Source organism: Eretmochelys imbricata, chromosome 4 (assembly GCF_965152235.1).
Source record: "Eretmochelys imbricata isolate rEreImb1 chromosome 4, rEreImb1.hap1, whole genome shotgun sequence".
NCBI classification, from domain to species: Eukaryota; Metazoa; Chordata; order Testudines; family Cheloniidae; genus Eretmochelys; species Eretmochelys imbricata.
In genome coordinates this window covers 13,553,395-13,571,815 of record NC_135575.1, presented here as the reverse complement: position 1 = coordinate 13,571,815, position 18,421 = coordinate 13,553,395, and the positions used below count along the sequence as shown (strand labels likewise).

General features: G+C 49.4%; 1 protein-coding gene across 1 annotated transcript; it reads left to right on the top strand.

Moving 5' to 3' along the window:
• The first annotated feature begins 2,319 nt into the window (after positions 1-2,319).
• On the top strand, positions 2,320-13,406 carry DCTN6 (dynactin subunit 6). Its single transcript, XM_077814874.1, has 7 exons — positions 2,320-2,415; positions 4,254-4,318; positions 6,780-6,885; positions 9,509-9,597; positions 10,430-10,477; positions 11,958-12,100; positions 12,949-13,406. The coding sequence occupies exons 1-7, from the start codon at positions 2,393-2,395 to the stop codon at positions 13,045-13,047; spliced, it is 573 nt and encodes a 190-aa protein (XP_077671000.1). The 5' UTR covers positions 2,320-2,392; the 3' UTR covers positions 13,048-13,406.
• Positions 13,407-18,421: the final 5,015 nt, after the last annotated feature.

Below are 18,421 nucleotides of genomic sequence, written 5' to 3'. Positions count from 1 at the left end.
GGCTGGCAAACCAGGGCATGCAGAGGAAAGACCCCCCCCCCACACACACACAGATAGACGTGAGCGTACCAAGAGCAAACAAAACAGACCTCAGCAAACCAGGCAACGTAGAGTTAAGGTGTCATCGCCGTGTGCCCCTTTGAGCCCTACGCAGTTCCTCGGGCTGATCACAGTGCCTTTCCCCAGCTGCCAAGCCACAGCAACACGCACTCCCTGGATCCGCGGTGCTGCACAGGGCCCGGCAGTGGTCCATTGGAGGAGAGGAAGCAGAAGGGTGATTGGGAGTCATGCCGGGCATAGACAATGGCAGGTGGTGTCAGGGAAGGGTGATGTCACATTCCCAGGGTTAGCTCCACAACAGGATTTAGGCACCTAACGGCCTGATCTGCTATTGGTTATGCCCAGTGGTGCGGGTATTAAGGCATTTGCTTGGGATGTGGTCAGGCATCTGATGTGCATAGGTTGGGAAGACACCTGAGGAACAGATTGGGGAAGTGGGACACCTGCAGACAGTGATCCAGGATGGTGGGATAGATCCATAAGCCAGGACCAAGAAAATAGACTTGGAAATGCCTTCAGCATCTGTGGAGAAGAAGTACAATTGATTAAGAAACATGAAAAAGCTTTCTCACAACATCCATTGGATTTCGGGTGTGCCACCCAGATACTGCACACCGTACCCACCGCAGTACATCCTCCAGTTAGGGAATGATTGTGAGCAATTGCGCTCGCTTTGGATCAGCTGCTGTAGGAAAGGATAAAAAGAGGTGTTGGAAGCTAACGTAACAAAAGAGGGTCACAGTCTATGGGCTGTGTCCACTGTGCTGGTTAAGACAAAAGACACGAAACTGCGCTTTTGTGTAGGTTCCTGAAAAGTGAACCAAGTCACCCATAAAATACCTATCCCTTACCTAAAACTGAAGATTCCTTAATGGTTTCTTTCCTACTGTCGATATAGCAAGTGAGTACTGGCAAATTCCCATGGCGCCAGAAGACCAAGAAAAAACTGCCTTTGTAACACCCATGGTACTTTATGAATTTACAAGAATGTTATTTGGGTTATGTAATGCTCTAGGGACATTTCAGAGATTGGTAAAGCATTGCCTGGACTCTGAGAACTTTGATACCGTTTTATTGTATCTAGACATTGTTGTATATTCAAAATCCCTTGAAGAACATTTGCAATACTTGCATGTGGTATTTGACCTATTTGGGACGTGTAGTGTCTTCTGCAGGGTGGCTACTGATCCAGAGAAACTGAAAGTGGTAGAGGAGTGGCCAGTACCTGCTACAGTAGAAGACGTTCTTGGGCTTTGTCAGTTATTGTTGATTTCTTAAGCACTTTGCTAAAGTTGCTCTGCCATTGAATGAATTGCTAAGAAACACTGGAGGTAGGAACATTTCTAAAGCTGCCCAGGTAAAATGGTGCGCGTAGTGTTAAGCAACATTTGAAGAACTGGTTTCAGAGTAACAGCCATGTTAGTCTGTATTCGCAAAAAGAAAAGGAGTACTTGTGGCACCTTAGAGACTAACCACTTTATTTGAGCATAAGCTTTCGTGAGCTACAGCTCACTTCATCGGATGCAATGCTTATGCTCAAATAAATTGGTTAGTCTCTAAGGTGCCCCACGTCCTCCTTTTCTATTTGAAGAACTGAAATTTTTCCTAGTACAACCGCCTATCCTGGTCTATCCAGATTCTGAACTACCTTTTAGAGCGTACATTGATGCCAGCAACAAAGGACTGGGAGCTATTCTTGCTCAGGAGCAAGATGGCAGGGAGTGAGTTCCCTGTTTTTTTTTTTTTTCCGTCCCTTAGACTTGATTTATTTAGGGTCATTTGTAGGTTTCAACCACATCTGAAAAATCTCCTTTATGCGACAGGACAGACAGCTTCCCAGCCATCAGCCAAACCCTGGTTTGGAGTGTTTGCTCTACATAATTGACATATTAAAACATGGTATGCTTGTAGAGTTGTGGCACCGGCTGGCACCTCCACAGGACATCCTTCAAAAGCTAAGATTAGGGAACCCCAGCCCCCGGTCCTGTGGCCAGCCCCCCCCAGGGACGGTTAGCCCGTGGCACCAGCGAGCTCGCGGGGAATTGCCCGGGCCTGTGAGACAGTCCGGGGGGCACCGTGGCAGGCAGGGACTGGGAAGGATGGGGGGAGGGGCTGCAGCGCAGCACTCCGAGCACCGCCCCGGCCCGGCCCGGCCGCGCGCTAGGTTGGCCCCGCCCCCATGGCCGCGCCGCCGAGGGGCGGGACCGCGCCCACGAGGGGGGCGGGGCGAGTGCGCAACGCGACCACCGGCCCCGCCCCTCTCCCGGCCAGGGCGGCCGATCGAGCGCTGACGCGGAGCGCAGGCCGAGCCGTCGCTGGCCGATCGGGGAAGATGGCGGAGAGGGCGCAGAGCGGGTGAGGCGGGCTGCCGCGCGCCTGAGCGGCTCGGTCCGGGGGGGGGAGGCGCTGCCGGCCCGGGCTTGGCCGCTGCCCGCGTAACGCACCCGCCCCTGCGCTTCCCCCCCCCCCGGCTGCAGCCCTGGGTCTCCCGGGGGGGCGGCCGCTGCTCCGCGGATTCGCCGCCTCCGTCACCCGCGCCAGCCCCCGGGGCGTCACGGGACGGACGGGTGGGGGAGGGGTCACGCGAGCGGGGCCGGCGTTAGCGCGGGGGGGCGGGCGCGCGCGCGAGGCCATTCCCCTCCCCCCCCTCGCCCCACGCGGCCCCACGCCCCACGGGGCCCCCACGCTGCGACGCTCCCGGCCGGGCCGCTGGGCTCGGGCTCCGGGGAGTGTCCGTGCCACGCTTATGTTGCAGCCGGCGTGTGTTATAACGATAGGAGGGACCGCAGCGTGTGAGCAGCTGCGGGCTGGTTTTGCAAGCAAGCCGTGTCTAAGTGAGGGGCAACTCGGGGTACGCAGGGCCAGTCAGGCTCCTGAAAGGGAGGTGCAGTCGCCTGTCTGGGAAGGGTGAGAGCCACGGGGTGAGAGGACTGCCTGGCGTCCGGTCCTGGCGTCCCTCGTTCAGGGAAGATGGTCCTCCGCTCAGGAGGGCTCAGAGAAGACCCGTGAGGATGATTAAAGGACTGGGAAACATGACTTGCCGAGAAAGAGGTTTCCAGTGTTCTTTGGAAAATTGCTCAGCCAAGGGGAGTGCAGGCCCTGTGAGCTGGGGTGTCTGAAATGCAAGCTGGTCAAAGAGAGGTGGTGTTTGAGTGAAGAAACTCTGGGGCGTCAAGCCCTTCCTGCTGGTGGAGGAAGACGCGCCCTAGCCGGGGAGCACCCGATTCGCTTCTCTTTCTCTAAAGAAAGATCTGTCCCACCCCACAGTTCCTTTCCCCTGCTAAGAAAAGGGGGAGGAAATAGACCCCTGCACCCCACTGTCTCTCCCATATTAGGGTGTGGGGAAGAGAGAGAATAACCCAGCTATTGCATAAAAGCTCTCTTTAAGTGTCCTTAGACATCCATCCTGTAGGAAATTCCATGGGGTTTTCTAAAATGTCACAGGTTAGACAGCACCTGAACCCCCCCCGCATCCCCAACTGTATATACAGATTCTCCATCTTGGTAGAAATTGGGATGGGGAGCACCAGAGATATGCACTGCATGGCCTGACACACTGTGTACGTATAGTTTTGTTTGGCTGGCCACAGTCCTGCCAGCAGATGTGAACTTATTTCAGGTCCATTTCTTGTCTTGTTCACTTCCTTTCCAGTCCTAACCGATCTGTGCGTGCTGCAGTGCTGCATTATCACATAACCTCAAGACCTGACTCTGATCAATATTAAATACTTCTGCTGTCTCCCATGCCATCTCAATGCAGTCCAGTGTCTCCTTTCTTCGTGTGTGAACAAAATGTTCCCTGTAATCACGTGACTCAGATTTTTTGGCTCATCTCTGTTTAGTTAGCGCTGCAGAGATAAAAGGAAATGCAAAACAGAATGTTTATGAATTTAGAAAGAGTGGCTATTTTTTATCTTTCAGTTTCTTGGCAAAGTGGGAGATTTTAAAAATTCACATTTAGAGCCCAGAGGATTTTTCTCATTGGTTTATACAGTTGTAAATTTGGACGCTCATGTGTCCCTTTAAATGTGTGTATGGTCTTCTGAACTGTGGAACTCAGTGAAAATGTTGAGAGTAGAGGTGCAAGTTAGATGGAATCCGTTAGAACAAATCTACCCACTTTTCTTAGGTTTCTTTCTTGGCCTTAAAAAGCATTATGTTTATTTCTTCTAATATTGATTTTTTGGTTGCAGTGTGAAGATTGCTCCTGGAGCTGTCGTCTGCGTGGAAAGTGAAATCAGGGGAGATGTAACTATCGGTAAGAGAGAATACGGTGCTGCTGCTTTTGTTTTGTTCTTCCCCAGAAGCACTGTCCTATTGAATTTGAATCCGTGCTTCTGAAAACAGAAGGTAGTGAATGAAGCCCCCCATCTCTGGTAGTCAGTAATTACCCAGGATTTAGTGACAGAAGACCATGTGTTTTCCCAGTAAGTTGTCCCTGGAATGTTTGGGCTTCTGTGGTGGAAATCTAGCCAGAAGTGAAGACTAGTGCAGTAAATTCTGTCTTGGCGTCACTGCTATCAATATTTCCTTTGACACAGTGAAGACCTCGGGAATGGCACATGCAATCTGACTCACTGTGAAATGCATTAGACATTCTGCCACAGAGCACCCCCTTGCAGTGCCCTCCCAGCCTGAGCTGCTCAGACCTTTACAAAAGTCATGAATATATATGTCAGTTTAGACCAGTGGTTCCCAAACTGGGGTTCGTGAACCGTTACAGGGGGTTCTCGGGAAAAAATTCCCTAATGGCGGACAGCTGTCCATAGCGACCCGAGGCAGCACGGGGCCAGCAGCACAGAGCCCCTGGCCTTCCAAGAGCTAAGCAGATCAAAGGAAGCATATCTATCACAGTGAAGAGATTTAAACTTCAAGACTCCTTATAAGAAATGGAAAGGGAGGTGGATATTTTTTGATGTTTTTAAAATTAAATAGGCTGCTAGTATTGTTTTAAAAATTATTACGAAGAACAAGTTTAAGCTTTGTTAAACGTGCATTTGTTTGCCTGGACTGCTCAAGACCTGAGTGCTTGTGTAGGAGGAACTCTTTGAGTTGGCTTCTTAAATCCCTTCATGCTGTTTCACATCTGATACTCCTTGATGAAACCTAGGAGCCTTGTCTTCTTATAACATGCTTATTCAAAGTGATACAAGCTACGAAAGTGAGATCTTGGAAGAGTGTTGCCATTTTCATAATGTAATAAAAATACTGTTATGATAAATAATTAATAAATAGTGTGTAATAAGCATGTTATAAAAACAAATTTTATATTTCTAAGATCACTGTTTTTATAATTTATATTCAGGTAAAGGAGAAAATCCCTGGAAATACTCATTTTTAGGAGGGGGTTTGCGAGACTTGACATTTTAGTGAAATGGGTTTCACAGATTGTTAAAGTTTGGGAATCACTGATTTAGACTAGAGGGCAATTTAGAAGAAAAATGGTAGGTTTCAAACTCCACTTTCATACACACGTGCATAATTTACACTCAGCCCTATTGAAATCCATGGGACTATTCACATGAATAAAGTTACTCATGTAAGCATTTGCAGGAGTGAGAGTTAAATTTTCTTTTTTGTTCTTTGTGTTATGGTACCACAGTTTGCATAGTATAATTCCCCACAGAAAACCTTTGTTTACTGAAAGTTCAGGATGCACGCACGTATCTGCATGAAGTCTGCCTTTCAAGAATTAGTGGGGTTCTGTTGTTTTAAATTGGAAACCCAAGAAATGCTGAATTAAACTTGCACTGTCAAACAAGAACTCGAACCCTGAACTCTGGCCCTGTCAAGATGTCAACCTAACACCTTTTCTTGCAGAGTATCAAAAATGTGCATCGCAGAACATTGCTTTTCTCATTTGATTCAGGTATATACATCTCTAGTCCTAAACCCCCAATCCGCTCAGCTTTTCTGCAGGCAGGTTCCTGTGTGTGTGCAGAACAGCGAGCAGGATCAGGGCCTGGCCTTTGCTTTTCTCACATTCTCTAATTTCTGAACTGGGCACATGACTCCTGTATATGGAGACATGCCATCTCTGTGTGTAATGGGCACTGGAATTGTAGGGTTCAGTTCTCTATGTATGTTGCTTGGCAGGATTAGGCCTCTAATACAGAGTGAGCAGTTATTGCCTTCAGTATGCTTTTTGCCAATCAGAAACTTGGGCCAAGGGAGGAGTCTGGTATTTGTATGTCCATAAAGAGTTTCATGGAGCCCACCCAATACCCAGTTCAGGTTGTAGTAGTCTAGCTTTCCTGGGGTCACTGATAAAGTGAAACTGTTGTGGATGGAGATAGTGCTGTGAGCATATTTATTCAGGCCATAGGTATAGGAGCGGGGCTAAGATTGCGTGGCATTCTTATTTGAGAAGCACAGCCTGAACTGTTTCTAACATTGAGATTTTGTTTTGAATTCTGACATTCTTTAACGGTGATACTCATTCACTAAGTCCAAAGACATACAGGGAGACTGGCAGATCTGGTCCCAGGCTAGTGCCTTAGCTACAAGCCCATCCTGCCTCTCAGTTGAGTTAAAATGTATTTTTCCTGTGTTTCGGGTAGTCATTTCCATGTCCCTTTCCTTTGTTTCTGGAATTTTTGTGATGTTAAAGCACATATGACACCTCTGCAAATGATTTCCCCGCTTGGGGCCTTCTCTCTGATTTTAGTAATATCAGTTGTTTAGATTCTGCTAGTAACGAACTTATCTTGTTTCTGTAGGACCTAGGACAGTGATTCACCCTAAAGCGCGAATCATTGCAGAAGCAGGACCAATCGTGATTGGTGAAGGCAATCTCATAGAAGAGCAGACATTGATCATAAATGGGTTAGTACAGGGCCATCCCTACCCATACGCAAAGTACGCAGCTGTGCAGGGCACCAGGAAATTTGGGCTGGTGCCCTACGCAGCTGCGTGCTGCTCCAGCCCCTGCTCCACCTCTTCCCCATGGCCCCAACCCCTCCTCCACCCCTGCCCCGCCTCTTCCCACCCCTGCTCCGCCCCAAAGCCTCCGCCTCCACTCCAGCCCTTCCCCAAAGCCTCCGCCCCCACTCCGGCCCTTCCCCTGAAGACTGCAGCAGGGGTCAGGCGCCCCGCACTCACCAGGTGGCGGTAAGTGGAGGAGCGACCCAGCCCCAGCCCCTCCGCACCGCCAGCTCTCAGCTGTGCCTCTGGTGAGTGCGGGGGGGGCGGCTTTCTCCCCTGCCCCCCCAAGCCTGGGAGCCAGGGGAGCAGAATGGAGTGGGCTGGGGCCGGGTCAGGGTCACTCCACTACCTGCCGCCCCGTGAGTGCGGGGTCGGGCTGGGCCTGCCCTGCACTCACCAGGCGGCAGGGAGTGGAGCGACCCAGCCCCAACCCGCTCCGCTCCACCAGCTTGTGCTGGGGGGTGGTTTCTCCCCTGCCCCCCAAGCCTGCTCTTGCCCCCCACCTGTGGAGGCCTGGAGCCAGGCCCCACATACACAGCCCCCCCATGGGGGCACCGAGTAGAGCACCAAAATGGCTAGGGATGGCCCTGGGTTAGTAAGAATCTTTACAATGCTGTTGAAGGCACAAAAATCTATGTTTAATACCATCACTGGCAGTCTCAGCATGGGGCTTGGGACTGAAAGAACATAGATTATCTCTTAGCCCTAGAATTCGTCTCTCCAGATTGGGGCAGTGAGTGGGAAGCCTCAGCTGTGGCTCCCCGTGTTGTACCTGTTCTGGGCTAAGCAGAGGACTGGAGTTTCCTGAGGTGTCACTCTAATTCATTTACCAAAGGCGGGGACGCTTGCCACAGCTGCACGGTATTAGCTGTCTGGAACCGGTTATAATCTCTCGGGACAGGAGAGAGCCGGCCCAGGTTTCAATGCAACATTTGGCCCTAAAACTCTCAACCCAGTCCTGCTATCATTGCGCACCCTGGTCTGCCCCCCTCCTCAGCCACAAGGTCATGTTTACACAGCCTGAGAGGGAGAGAAACCTTCATCACCGTGTTAGAAACCCAGATTATTCCCATTTGTGCTTGTAAAACACATTTGTCGCTTTGTCTAGGAAAAAAAAATCTGCCTGCAAAATTCTTCCCTCAGCTTCATGATAAAAATGGGAGAGATGCCGCAGAAACCAGACTGGCAACCCTTTTGAAATAGCTAGCTTAAAACGTTGCAGCATGTTCCTTGAGATTTGTCTAGAGCAGGGGTGGGCAAACTTTTTGGCCTGAAGGACACATCGGGGTTCCAAAACTGTATGGAGGGCTGGGTAGGGAAGGCTGTGCCTCCCAAAACAGCCTGGCCCCCGCCCCCGTCTTCCCCCTCCCACTTCCTGCCCCCTGATTGTCCCCCTGAGAACCTCCAACCCATCCAGCCCCCCTCCGCTCCCTGTCCCCTGGCTGCCCCGACTCCTGTCCACACCTCTACCCCCTGACAGGCCCCCCAGGACTCCCATGCCTATCCAACCCGCCCGTCCCCTGACCAACCAACCCCCGTCCCCTACAAACTCTGCCCCATCCAACCACTCCCTCTCCCCTGACTGTCCCCCGGGATCCCTTGGCCCTTATCCAACCTCCCCCCCGCTTACCGTGCCGCTCAGAGCAGCAGGTCTGGCAGCTGCACCACCCGACCGGAGCCAGCCACACTGCAGTGCTGCTCGGCAGGAGCTTGCAGCCCCGCCACCCAGAGCGCTGGCTGCAGTGAGCTGACACTCGGGGTGGAGATGGGGTGGGGGGGGACCAGCAGGGAGAGGCTGGGGGCTCCCCAGCTGGGAGCTCAAGGGCCGGGCAGGAGGGTCCCGCGGGCTGGAGTTTGCCCACCTCTGGTCTAGAGTGTAGGTAGGGCCAGGGCATGAGCAGCTTTTGCCTTCATAGCAGTATGGTGGAGATGCAGTCTCACAGCAAAGCTGGGCTCAATGAATTACTATTGTCTGCTTTCTGTTTCCCTTTGAAATGGCCTCTCTGAGAGGCAGTATGAGGATGTTATGAATTAGGAAACAGTGCTCTTCATCCTTCTCTGTTCTCAATATTTCATCATTACTGAGATTCAAAAACTGACTTTGAACTTGCTGTGTTGAATTTGAGGTTCATCTCAACCCTCACAGCAGGCTTGAGGTCAAGACAACATTTTACAAAATTTTGGAAGCTTGTTAGAAATGTTTCCATGGTTATTTAAAGTTCCAGTTTTTCCAGCTCTCCTTCCTCTGCTCTGTTTGTATCTTAAGCACTGCAGGATTCAGTAACTGCATGAGAATCTAGAAACTGACTAGTCTCTCTTCATTGTCCAGGCTGGGAAAAATGCCCCCAGTAAACCAGCAACCTTATGTTTAAAATTAAATGAGATTATTAAATCCTACACATTTAAACAATCTAAAATGCTGTAGAGATTTTAGGGAAGGACACTTTTTCCTTTCACTTAATCTCTAAGGAGACACTACCCTTTGAAGGTCAAGTTCTAAATGTATTCTTCAATCCTCTTGCAGTTATCCTGAAAATATTTCACCAGACACGGAAGAGGTGGAAGCAAAACCAATGGTCATTGGCACCTATAATGTTTTTGAAGTTGGCTGTTGTATCCTTGCTAAGCAGTGATGTAAAACGCAAACTTGAACATGTTAGTATTCTATATTTTCAAAGCACTGTACAAACGTTAACTAGCTGTCATTCCAGTCTTGTGAGGTAGTGAACTTTTATTCCCCTTTTACAGAGGGGGAGGGAAAAGGACACGGAAAAGTTAAGTGACTTGTCCAAGGTAACACAACAAGTCAATGGGAGAACAAGGATTAGAATTTGGGGCTTTGAAGTTCCTTCCTCAGTCCATTAGCTCACGTAGCATCTCATGATGATCTGCCTATTTCGGACTTGTGTCCAAGGGTTTTGTTTGTATTCCGTGTCCGTCCCAAAGGTTTTGTTTGTATTCCGTGTCAGTCCTTACATATCTATTTTTACACCAGTGTTGAAGGATCTGGAGACAATTTGTGTTCAGTCAGAAGAGGGCGACTCTTGTGGTCTGAATTTGAAACTCAAGTTAGTCATTTGAAAATACCCATCTTTATATGAAATAACATGGGGGCTTTCTAGCTTTCAGGACACAGGAAGCACAAGATCTTTCTGGATTCAATGTGACTAAAAAGAGAAAGGTGAAATATTAGGCAGTAGTAATTTCCCACACGTTGTCAAACTATAGGCCTTTCTGCATGTCTTGTTGGAATACAATAGCCATAGCTTCAGTGTCCTGCCTAAGCAATGATAATCAGTGCAGGACACACACGCATAGGTCCATGAGCACCTTCCTTACTGGGTTGTGGGTTTGTTTTTTGAAGGAGGGGTTATGTGGGTATTTGTTGCTGGGAATATGAGACACGGCCTTAGTATTATATATTTTCTTTAACTATAACTTGTAGGTTCACAAGCAATGAAAATGGGAGATAACAACGTAATTGAATCAAAAGGTGAGTGTTACTAGTTGTGTCTTCATGCTGAAATCATCAGACACTTCTCTGGCAGGGTTGATGCCTGTTACATTATGTTGTGTTCTGTTAAAGCCAGGGGGTTTATGTACTTGCTTGTTGCGTAAGATCTAGTGCAGCATTGCTTCAGCAACTGTTCTGTCTTCTCTCAGGCCATGTGTACAGTAGGAGGGAAAGGGGAAAAGGGGTGGTTTTTAACATGGTAGCTGGTCAAGGTAAACCCTGGTGAGGAAGCTAACCAAGCAGCATGTGTTAAAACTACAACTGCCTTTGTCTGCACTAGAATTGTAACATGTTGGTGTTAACACCACACCTTTTTTCCCAGTGGACTATCCCCTACCCTTGAGGGGGCGTGGATTACATTATTGAATGGCTTACACCATCTCTAACCCTTGTGATTCCAGTCAATTCGCAGCATTCCCATTTGAAAGCACAGAGCCCAGCAATTTGAAAGCAACCTTTAATTGGCCTTAGAAGTGGTGAAGAGGGACTGAATGCAGGCAGTGGCTTCCGTTCCTGCTGCAGAGCTACTGAATTGGGATCAAAAGAGTTTCAAGTGCATTTTCTAATGACTTTTGACTTTTGGATGTTAGTCTATAAAAGCTAAACTTCTGTTGAATCATAGAATATCAGAGTTGGAAGGGCCCTCAGGAGGTCATCTAGTCCAACCCCCTGCTCAAAGCAGGACCAATCCCCAATGTTTGCCCCAGATCCCTAAAAGGCCCCCTCAAGGATTGAACTCACAACCTTGGGTTTAGCAGGCCAATGCTCAAACCACTGAGCTATCCCTCCCCCCAGGTTGTTGCTTGAACAGCCTGCATGCACATCTGATAATTGCACCGCTATGAAACGGAGATTGGTAACTGAGGGAGAAGTGGGAGTGATATTAAGACTTAAGTTCTGCTGGGAGCCAGAACACACCCTGGCTGTGCCCAGGATTGGGGAGGGGCTCACAGGTAGCATGAAGCCAGCTGTGCTGCACTCCCCCTCTTGGGTGCTGCAGTGAGCGCACCTCACAGGATTATTGGTTCACTCCAGAGCAGCTGTGTGCACACTCGGTAACTGAATGCAGCTTCCTCCCTGTGAGACTGAAGTGGTATACAATAGATTTGCTTTGCATCTTGTGTAGAGAATCTGCGACTGGATCGCAGCGCAGGGAAAGTTTTACTGCACAATCGGAAGAGGAAGTGGCTGAGTTGCCTCGAGAGACAGGGGCATGGAAGTGAGAGCAGTGTGCAGTTACGTGAAGGGAACGGGATGGGAGGCAGGTCTGTTGGAGCAGGCATGAAGGCTGGTAGAAGTCAGGATAGAGAGGGCTGGGCAAGCGAAAGGAGTGTTTGAGAGCAGGATGACGGTTTGAATGTGTGTGAATATTGCCCGTCCTGGATCGCAGCACTCTGGGTGCTTTGATTGTCTCTCTCCCCTTTCCAGCCACGGCAAGGTTTTTTTCTCTGTTTTGCAGCCGTTGTTGGTCGGAATGTGATTCTGACCAGTGGCTGCGTCATCGGGGCCTGCTGCAACATCAACACACATGAAGTGATCCCGGAGAACACTGTGATCTATGACGCAAAGTGCCTTCGCCGAGTGCAGACCGAGCGGCCACAGGTGAGTATGCTGTACTGCCAGGCCATGCAGTCTGCCACTCCTCAGTGAGCTGCGCTCCAGAGCGATTCATTTCCATTCATCTGAAGCAGGCACACTACTCCAGGGGAGAGAAGAGCCGCAAAACATGTGATCCAGGAGGGGGAAGCAAAGGCTGGGAGCCAGATTTGCAGAGCTTTCTTCCAGCAGGAAAACAGTGCGTCACTCCAAAGAATGGCCATCCTTAGCAACCTTGCATAGTCCCTCTGGGGCAGCAGGCAGGGCAGCCAGTGGCCCCCTTTGAGGTTCACCATTCTGCTCTTCCGGAAGCACATTTAGTCTTGACGGCTTTTTAACCTACTATACTCTGGTCCTTCCCTGGGAGCTTCAATTTAATTTCCTTCCATACAGTTAGTTTGCAGTATGTCAGACTTTGAAGGCCTGTCACCTAGGAAATATCTGGAGTGTGTCTCCCCCTAGCTGCCCAATACAGCGTAAACATGTGCCTTCTGCACTCAGGTTAGGCTCCTGTGCATATACCCCGTTACATGCCTGTGTTTAACCGTCCATCTTTTTGTCTCCATAACTTGCAGTGCGGTTACACTAATCCAAGTGCCTTGGCCCAGGACCGCTCTAAAGCATGAGTGTGTCCAGGTGCCTTGGCTTTACGCAGATCGGTGCCAGTCCTACAGTTGGCTCTGCACTGCGTCGGGGTGGAGTGCTGTGCCATCAGTAGAGTCTGCCCATACCGATCTTGGGGCAGGATTGGGGTCTAAATTAGGTGACTTACAGAGCCAACTCCACTGTGTTTAACATGCCGTGGTTTCTTACCCCTTGCCAGTGCTTGTCTAATTATATGTTGTTCCTTGTAGCCACAAACACTGCAGCTGGATTTCCTGATGAAAATCCTGCCAAATTATCACCATCTAAAGAAGACCATGAAGATGACATCTACTCCTGCAAAGAGCTGAGAGTTTCCCCCCAAGGTACCATGCCTTCATCTGCAAAAGGAGTTGATCTGGGAATTTCCCCTCCATTTCTAGCACTCCATACACACATGTAGCTGATCTTTCCTCATGCATTCCATTTGGAGAAAACGGTTCGTTTGTTGTTTTTTCTATTTATATTTAGTAAAATATCTGGATCTGAAGTCTGATTGGTGGTTGCCTTGGTTATAATATTATACACAGTTCCTTCTGGATAATGATGTCACCAGTTACTCTTGTGATATAGGACAGAAATTTCTTTCAAAGGGGCACAAAAGTGGTGGATGATTAGAACATATTTCACAGCTTATTTTATGCTATTAATAAAGATGTTACCTTCCCAACTTTGTGATTTTAATGGTCCTATTTCATCTTGAAGACTTTCAGCCAATCTTAATGTCAAAATGACTAGAGGCATCCTGGCCTAGCAGGGAGAGCCAATAATGCCGGTTCTTATTTACTGGTGTTATGTTAGCACCTCCAGGGGCCCACGGTTTATAATCTAAGTAAAGTTTATAGTCTAAATAGATTAACTCCTATGCTCTTATCTCAGCTCTGATATTGCCCCTTGGGGGTGGGGGTGGAAAAGGCACTTAGTTTGCCTAGTGTTTGTGGATGCATAGCACTATGTATGAGTGTTCGTGTTCTCTTCAGATAATGCACAGTTAAGAGAAGTCAGTGGAGGCAGCTCCTCCATTTATTTACTGTGATGCTGCCCTGACTCTTATGGCCTGGCAGAGCCTCGAGACCTCTTTTATTCTAGTGGGGGAGCGGGGCAATGGTTTGCAAAGGGTAATTTTTGAAAGGTTTCTGCTGTTTGTTTTAGATTTCAGAACTTTCAAAAACATTGCTCATTCAGTTTTCAGTCTTTCTGAACCAAAACCCCATCACAGATCGTTTCTGATAAACTGTGTGTTATCACCCTGGAAAGCAGTTAGTTCAGGAAATGGTGTATTCGATAATCAATGAGTTGTTCTGACCATGTTTCTAAAACGAAAAGAGTCCTGTCCTGTGTGTATACTGAACTGTGTCAGCACTCACAGGGGGTTGTAGAACAATGAAAGCAAAGAGTCTTCAGAGGAAGGACTTCAGGAGTGAATATTGAAAAGTATCCAAAGCCTGGAACAGAACCTTAGCTGAGACCTGCAGACATTTAACAATCCTTCAACCCAGAATTCATTTCCCTGGTGAAAAGTCCTCTTTATTAAAAGTGTTAGAGAGCTGCCCAGGGGAGCTGGGCATTCATTCTAATGGGATTTGTGGGTCTGAGACCCTAAATCAGTTCTGAAATTATCAACCTGAATGCTTTAGGGAGTGCCACCTTAACAATGACATTTTGGGGATGGGTTAAGCAACCTCCCCCTCCTGCAAAATCCCAAGTTCCTTTTACAGGTTTACAGCAGGAGGTGGTGGTTTTGGCAAAAGTTCCTGGAGAAGAATGTGGTTAGGAAAATTGCCTGTTTTTTCTTATATGTGAGGGCAGCAGGTTTGCCAGTGTGTTAATGTCAGTAGAGTCAGGGGCTTCCTGGTGTTTGCCCCTGGGGCTTCCTGGAAACCCCCTTATAGAGAATGGGCCGAAGCCTCAATCTAATGCTGGGCTGCTGCTGCAATAGAGAGAAAATGTATTGTTTTTTATTGTTCCACCTCCCGGTTCCATTGTGGTCATTGGCTTTTTGTGCTAATAGAACAGTCCACCCCCAAGCCCAGTGCTCAGTCTCTTGGTATCAAGGTGCACCCTCAGCACCCATCCCCTATCTGGGCCAACCATTAGGGGAGACATGCTCACAGACATTTCAGTACTCTCTTCCCCCTAAGCTGCTGCTCCTGGAGCTGAAGGTGGGCCTAGCGCTGCAATGTAAAGCTGAAAGCTCTTGGGAGAGCTGTCCCCATCCTTCTGTTGTCTTTCTAGCTTATCAAGCGTCTGCAAGTGGCTGGTGGGAAGAGGGGGTGGGCTCCGAGCAGTTCTCGGTGGGTGGCTGATCTCTCAGCAACATTTCAGGATAAATGTTCTTTGCATTTAGTTACTGTGGCCCTGCAGGGTTCCAAGTGCAGATTTAGGGATGGACTTTTAACAGAAGGAGGGGAGCCCTCAAGCTGCCTGCGGCAAATCCACAGGGTCAGCCCTGGGCCCCTCGGGACCTTGTTGGCCAGGATGAGCAGCTGATCGCTTTCATAACTCAAACAGAATTGTGAATGTACTGTGAGATTGTGTCAGATTGGGATATCTGAGTTAAGGGTAGACAAAGTGACTTAGGGGCGGGGGGCTCTGCTTGTTTCCAGGCTGGAAGAGTTTCCTGTGTGTGGAGCAGTGACAGACAGATTAGCTGCCCTTTCCCATTGTAACGTGGCACGCTTTGCTAAAACTCCGTAGATTTATCAACGCTTCTGAGTGAGGGCTGTGTGCCAGCGAGTAGGAAGCACTTGGGTTGCCTCTGCTCTTTCTGAAAGTTACCTTTAGAGAACCTGGGTGGGAAGGTTCCCTGGCCCAGGGAAGGGCGTGGCCTGGGCTGTATTTCCATCACTGCAGTGATTCAGGAATACATGCAGTAGAGCTCACTGACATGACTGGGTTTGGACAGCAGGCAAGGTGTGCTTTCCCGTGCTATTGACAGATGACTTCTCAGGCCCCAGAACTGGGACTATTCTGTTTCCTTCACTTTTTGTCTCTTTGCCCCATGTTACAGAGGCGGCCTCACCTGTCTCTTTCCCTTAGCTTGGAAGGCTGCTTTCTATCTACTCTAAATTTAAAGTTTTGCTGCTTTAATTACACTTATAATTATACTGTAGTTAAGGTGGCAAAACTCTCCTGACCCAGACAATCATACTAGGATAAAGATGCTTATACCAGTGTAGCTATTCTCAGACAGGAAGGGGGATAACCTACGCTGAGAGAAGGCTCTTTTATATCAGTATAGGAGCATCCATACTAGGAGCTGTACTCCTATAACTCCACAGGTAAATAATCACACCCCTAACTGCCCTGTTATACCAGTACAGCATTCCAGTGTGGACCCCTCTCGGCAAACCCGCTCAGGATTCAGTGGGTCTTGCTAAGCTTCCCAAGTGCCATTAAAGCACAGGGGGAGGAAGGCAGATGGTGGGCGGAGACCCAAAGTCAGTGTCAGGAGACTTCAAATGGGCCAACTCATCAGCAGTTTGCCCCTCTGCTAATCAGCAGCAGAATAGCATTCACTCTTGGCTGCCATGGGGCGGAGGGCTGGGCTGACCTGGGGCCTTTGAGAAACCCCTTTCTCATATCCCAGCTGTGCCAGGCAAGTGGATCCCGGGGCAGTTCTTGAGGCTGACCCAGCAGCCAAGGATTTTGTGGAATTGGCCTAACACAGAGACGGTCCCAGTGCTGCAGCCCTTCATGTTCTCTCAGCAGGACACCGCCTCCCCCCTCTGCTCCTCGCTAGTACATCCCATTGTCATAGCATGAGGGTGCTGTTGGCTCCAGATGCGGGAGGTAGCAATGCCTTGTGCCCCTGACTTTCTTGCCCTGAGCTCGCTTTATTACACAGACATATAGGATCTGTATTGTTCTCCCACGAGCTATTGCTCACATCTCACCTGCAGACTGTCTCAAGATCAATGAATCCAGGTCTCATTACCCCAGTCAGTGGTCTCTTGAAGACAGTCATTGATTAGCCCTTTCATAGACAACATCCAGCCCAAAGTGCTTCCCCTTGCACAAGGCATGAGAATGAATGATCCCGGGAGCTGTGCTGAGGAGAGCAACAACAGGAGAGAGAGTCTGGAGTCCATGATGCATTACCCCTCACCAGGGCCTCGTTAGCTAACTGGGGCTCCTAAAAGGAGGCATTTCTCTTGAACTCTAGACCTGTGGCGGGTGGTTAAAAATCCCAGTCAGTAAAAAAAACAAACAGCCTCCTCTCCTCCCCCCCCTCCACAAGTGCTAGGCTCCCCACGGAACCTGCAGCATACATCACACACCCCGCCCTTTCCTGGGCATCGCTCCTCAGAGTGCAGTGGCTTTGTTCTTAAACGTCACAACCCGGGAGCCTGTCGAGCTGGTACAGAGCAGGGTGAGGGAATGACTGAGGTGTGGTACCTTCCTGGTGAGCACCTTCTCCTTTACGAAGTGGGGCCTAGCCATGGCAGCCAGGCGCGGGGAGAGGAGAGCCAGGTCCGAAGCCAGTTAGAGCTTCCAAGATCAGTACCTGCTCCAACTCCCACAGCCTCCCAAAAGGCACAGAGTGCTGGGCAACCTGCCCCAACGTGGCCTTTTGCTCACTGACCCACCACTGAATTCTGCAAAGGCTCTCAGGTCCTGAAGGGGCACCCACGTCCTACAGGCATCTCCTGCCTCCATGGTTCCTATGGAGAGCTCCGGCCTGGCCTTTCCTGTGCCTCTTGCAGCCAGTGTGCCTTCGTCCTGTCAGCTCCCAGCACCTGCCTGGCTGGCTCTTGTGGTACCAACTTCCTGCATTCTCCCAGAGAACTCATTCCCTGCAGAACACCCCACCCACTCTGACAGGGCTGGGCGCTTCTCAGTGCCCCCAAGCCACATACCCACCAACTAGCTCTGACCTTTGCTGAGTCCCATCCCTCCCCTCTCACTCTGGCCTTGGGTTCTGGGCAGAGTGAGATATACAGCTGGGCACCCCACTATGCTGCTGTCTCTGGGATGCCCCACCCCACATCTACAGGCCTCTGCAGGGGGCATCACTGCACTTCCTATGTTCCAAACAACAAAGCTGAGCTGCAAAAACCACTGAGTGAGCTGCTTGGTGGGGAGGTGCAGCAGAACCATGAGGGAGGGAGGAGAGCCACGATAGGACAGGGGATGGGCCACACACCAACCACTCTGTCACCCTAACAGCATCTCAGTGCAGGAGGACAAGGCACTCATGGGTGTCTGGTAGTGAGTCCTAGCTGTTCACAAGGTCAGTGTACCCCAACTCACTAATGTCATAACCTGTACCTAGAAGGTGTTGTGCAAGCTATACATGGAAAGCTATTAACATACAGATCATTAGTATTATTACACGGAGTGGGGACAGAGGACAAATTCAAAATTACAAACCTATTGGGAATTACATTCTTAAAGTGTGTCTGACAGGCAGGGCAGACGTTACCCCATCCTAGACAAAGGAGTATGGTTCTGCCACCTTGAAAGTACTTCCAAGATACATTCAGAGGCCATGGAAATGCAATTTACATAAAAGGTAAACAAAACCATCAAGCTAAGGTGAGGAGATAACGAATCAACATCACAGCAGGGGGAGGAAACTGCAGGAACAGATCAATTTGCATTTTAGCAAACACCAGTGGGAGAAGAAAACAGCAGGGAGCCTCCTTCACCACTAGACTCCACGGCTCCTTCCTCGCAGTTTGA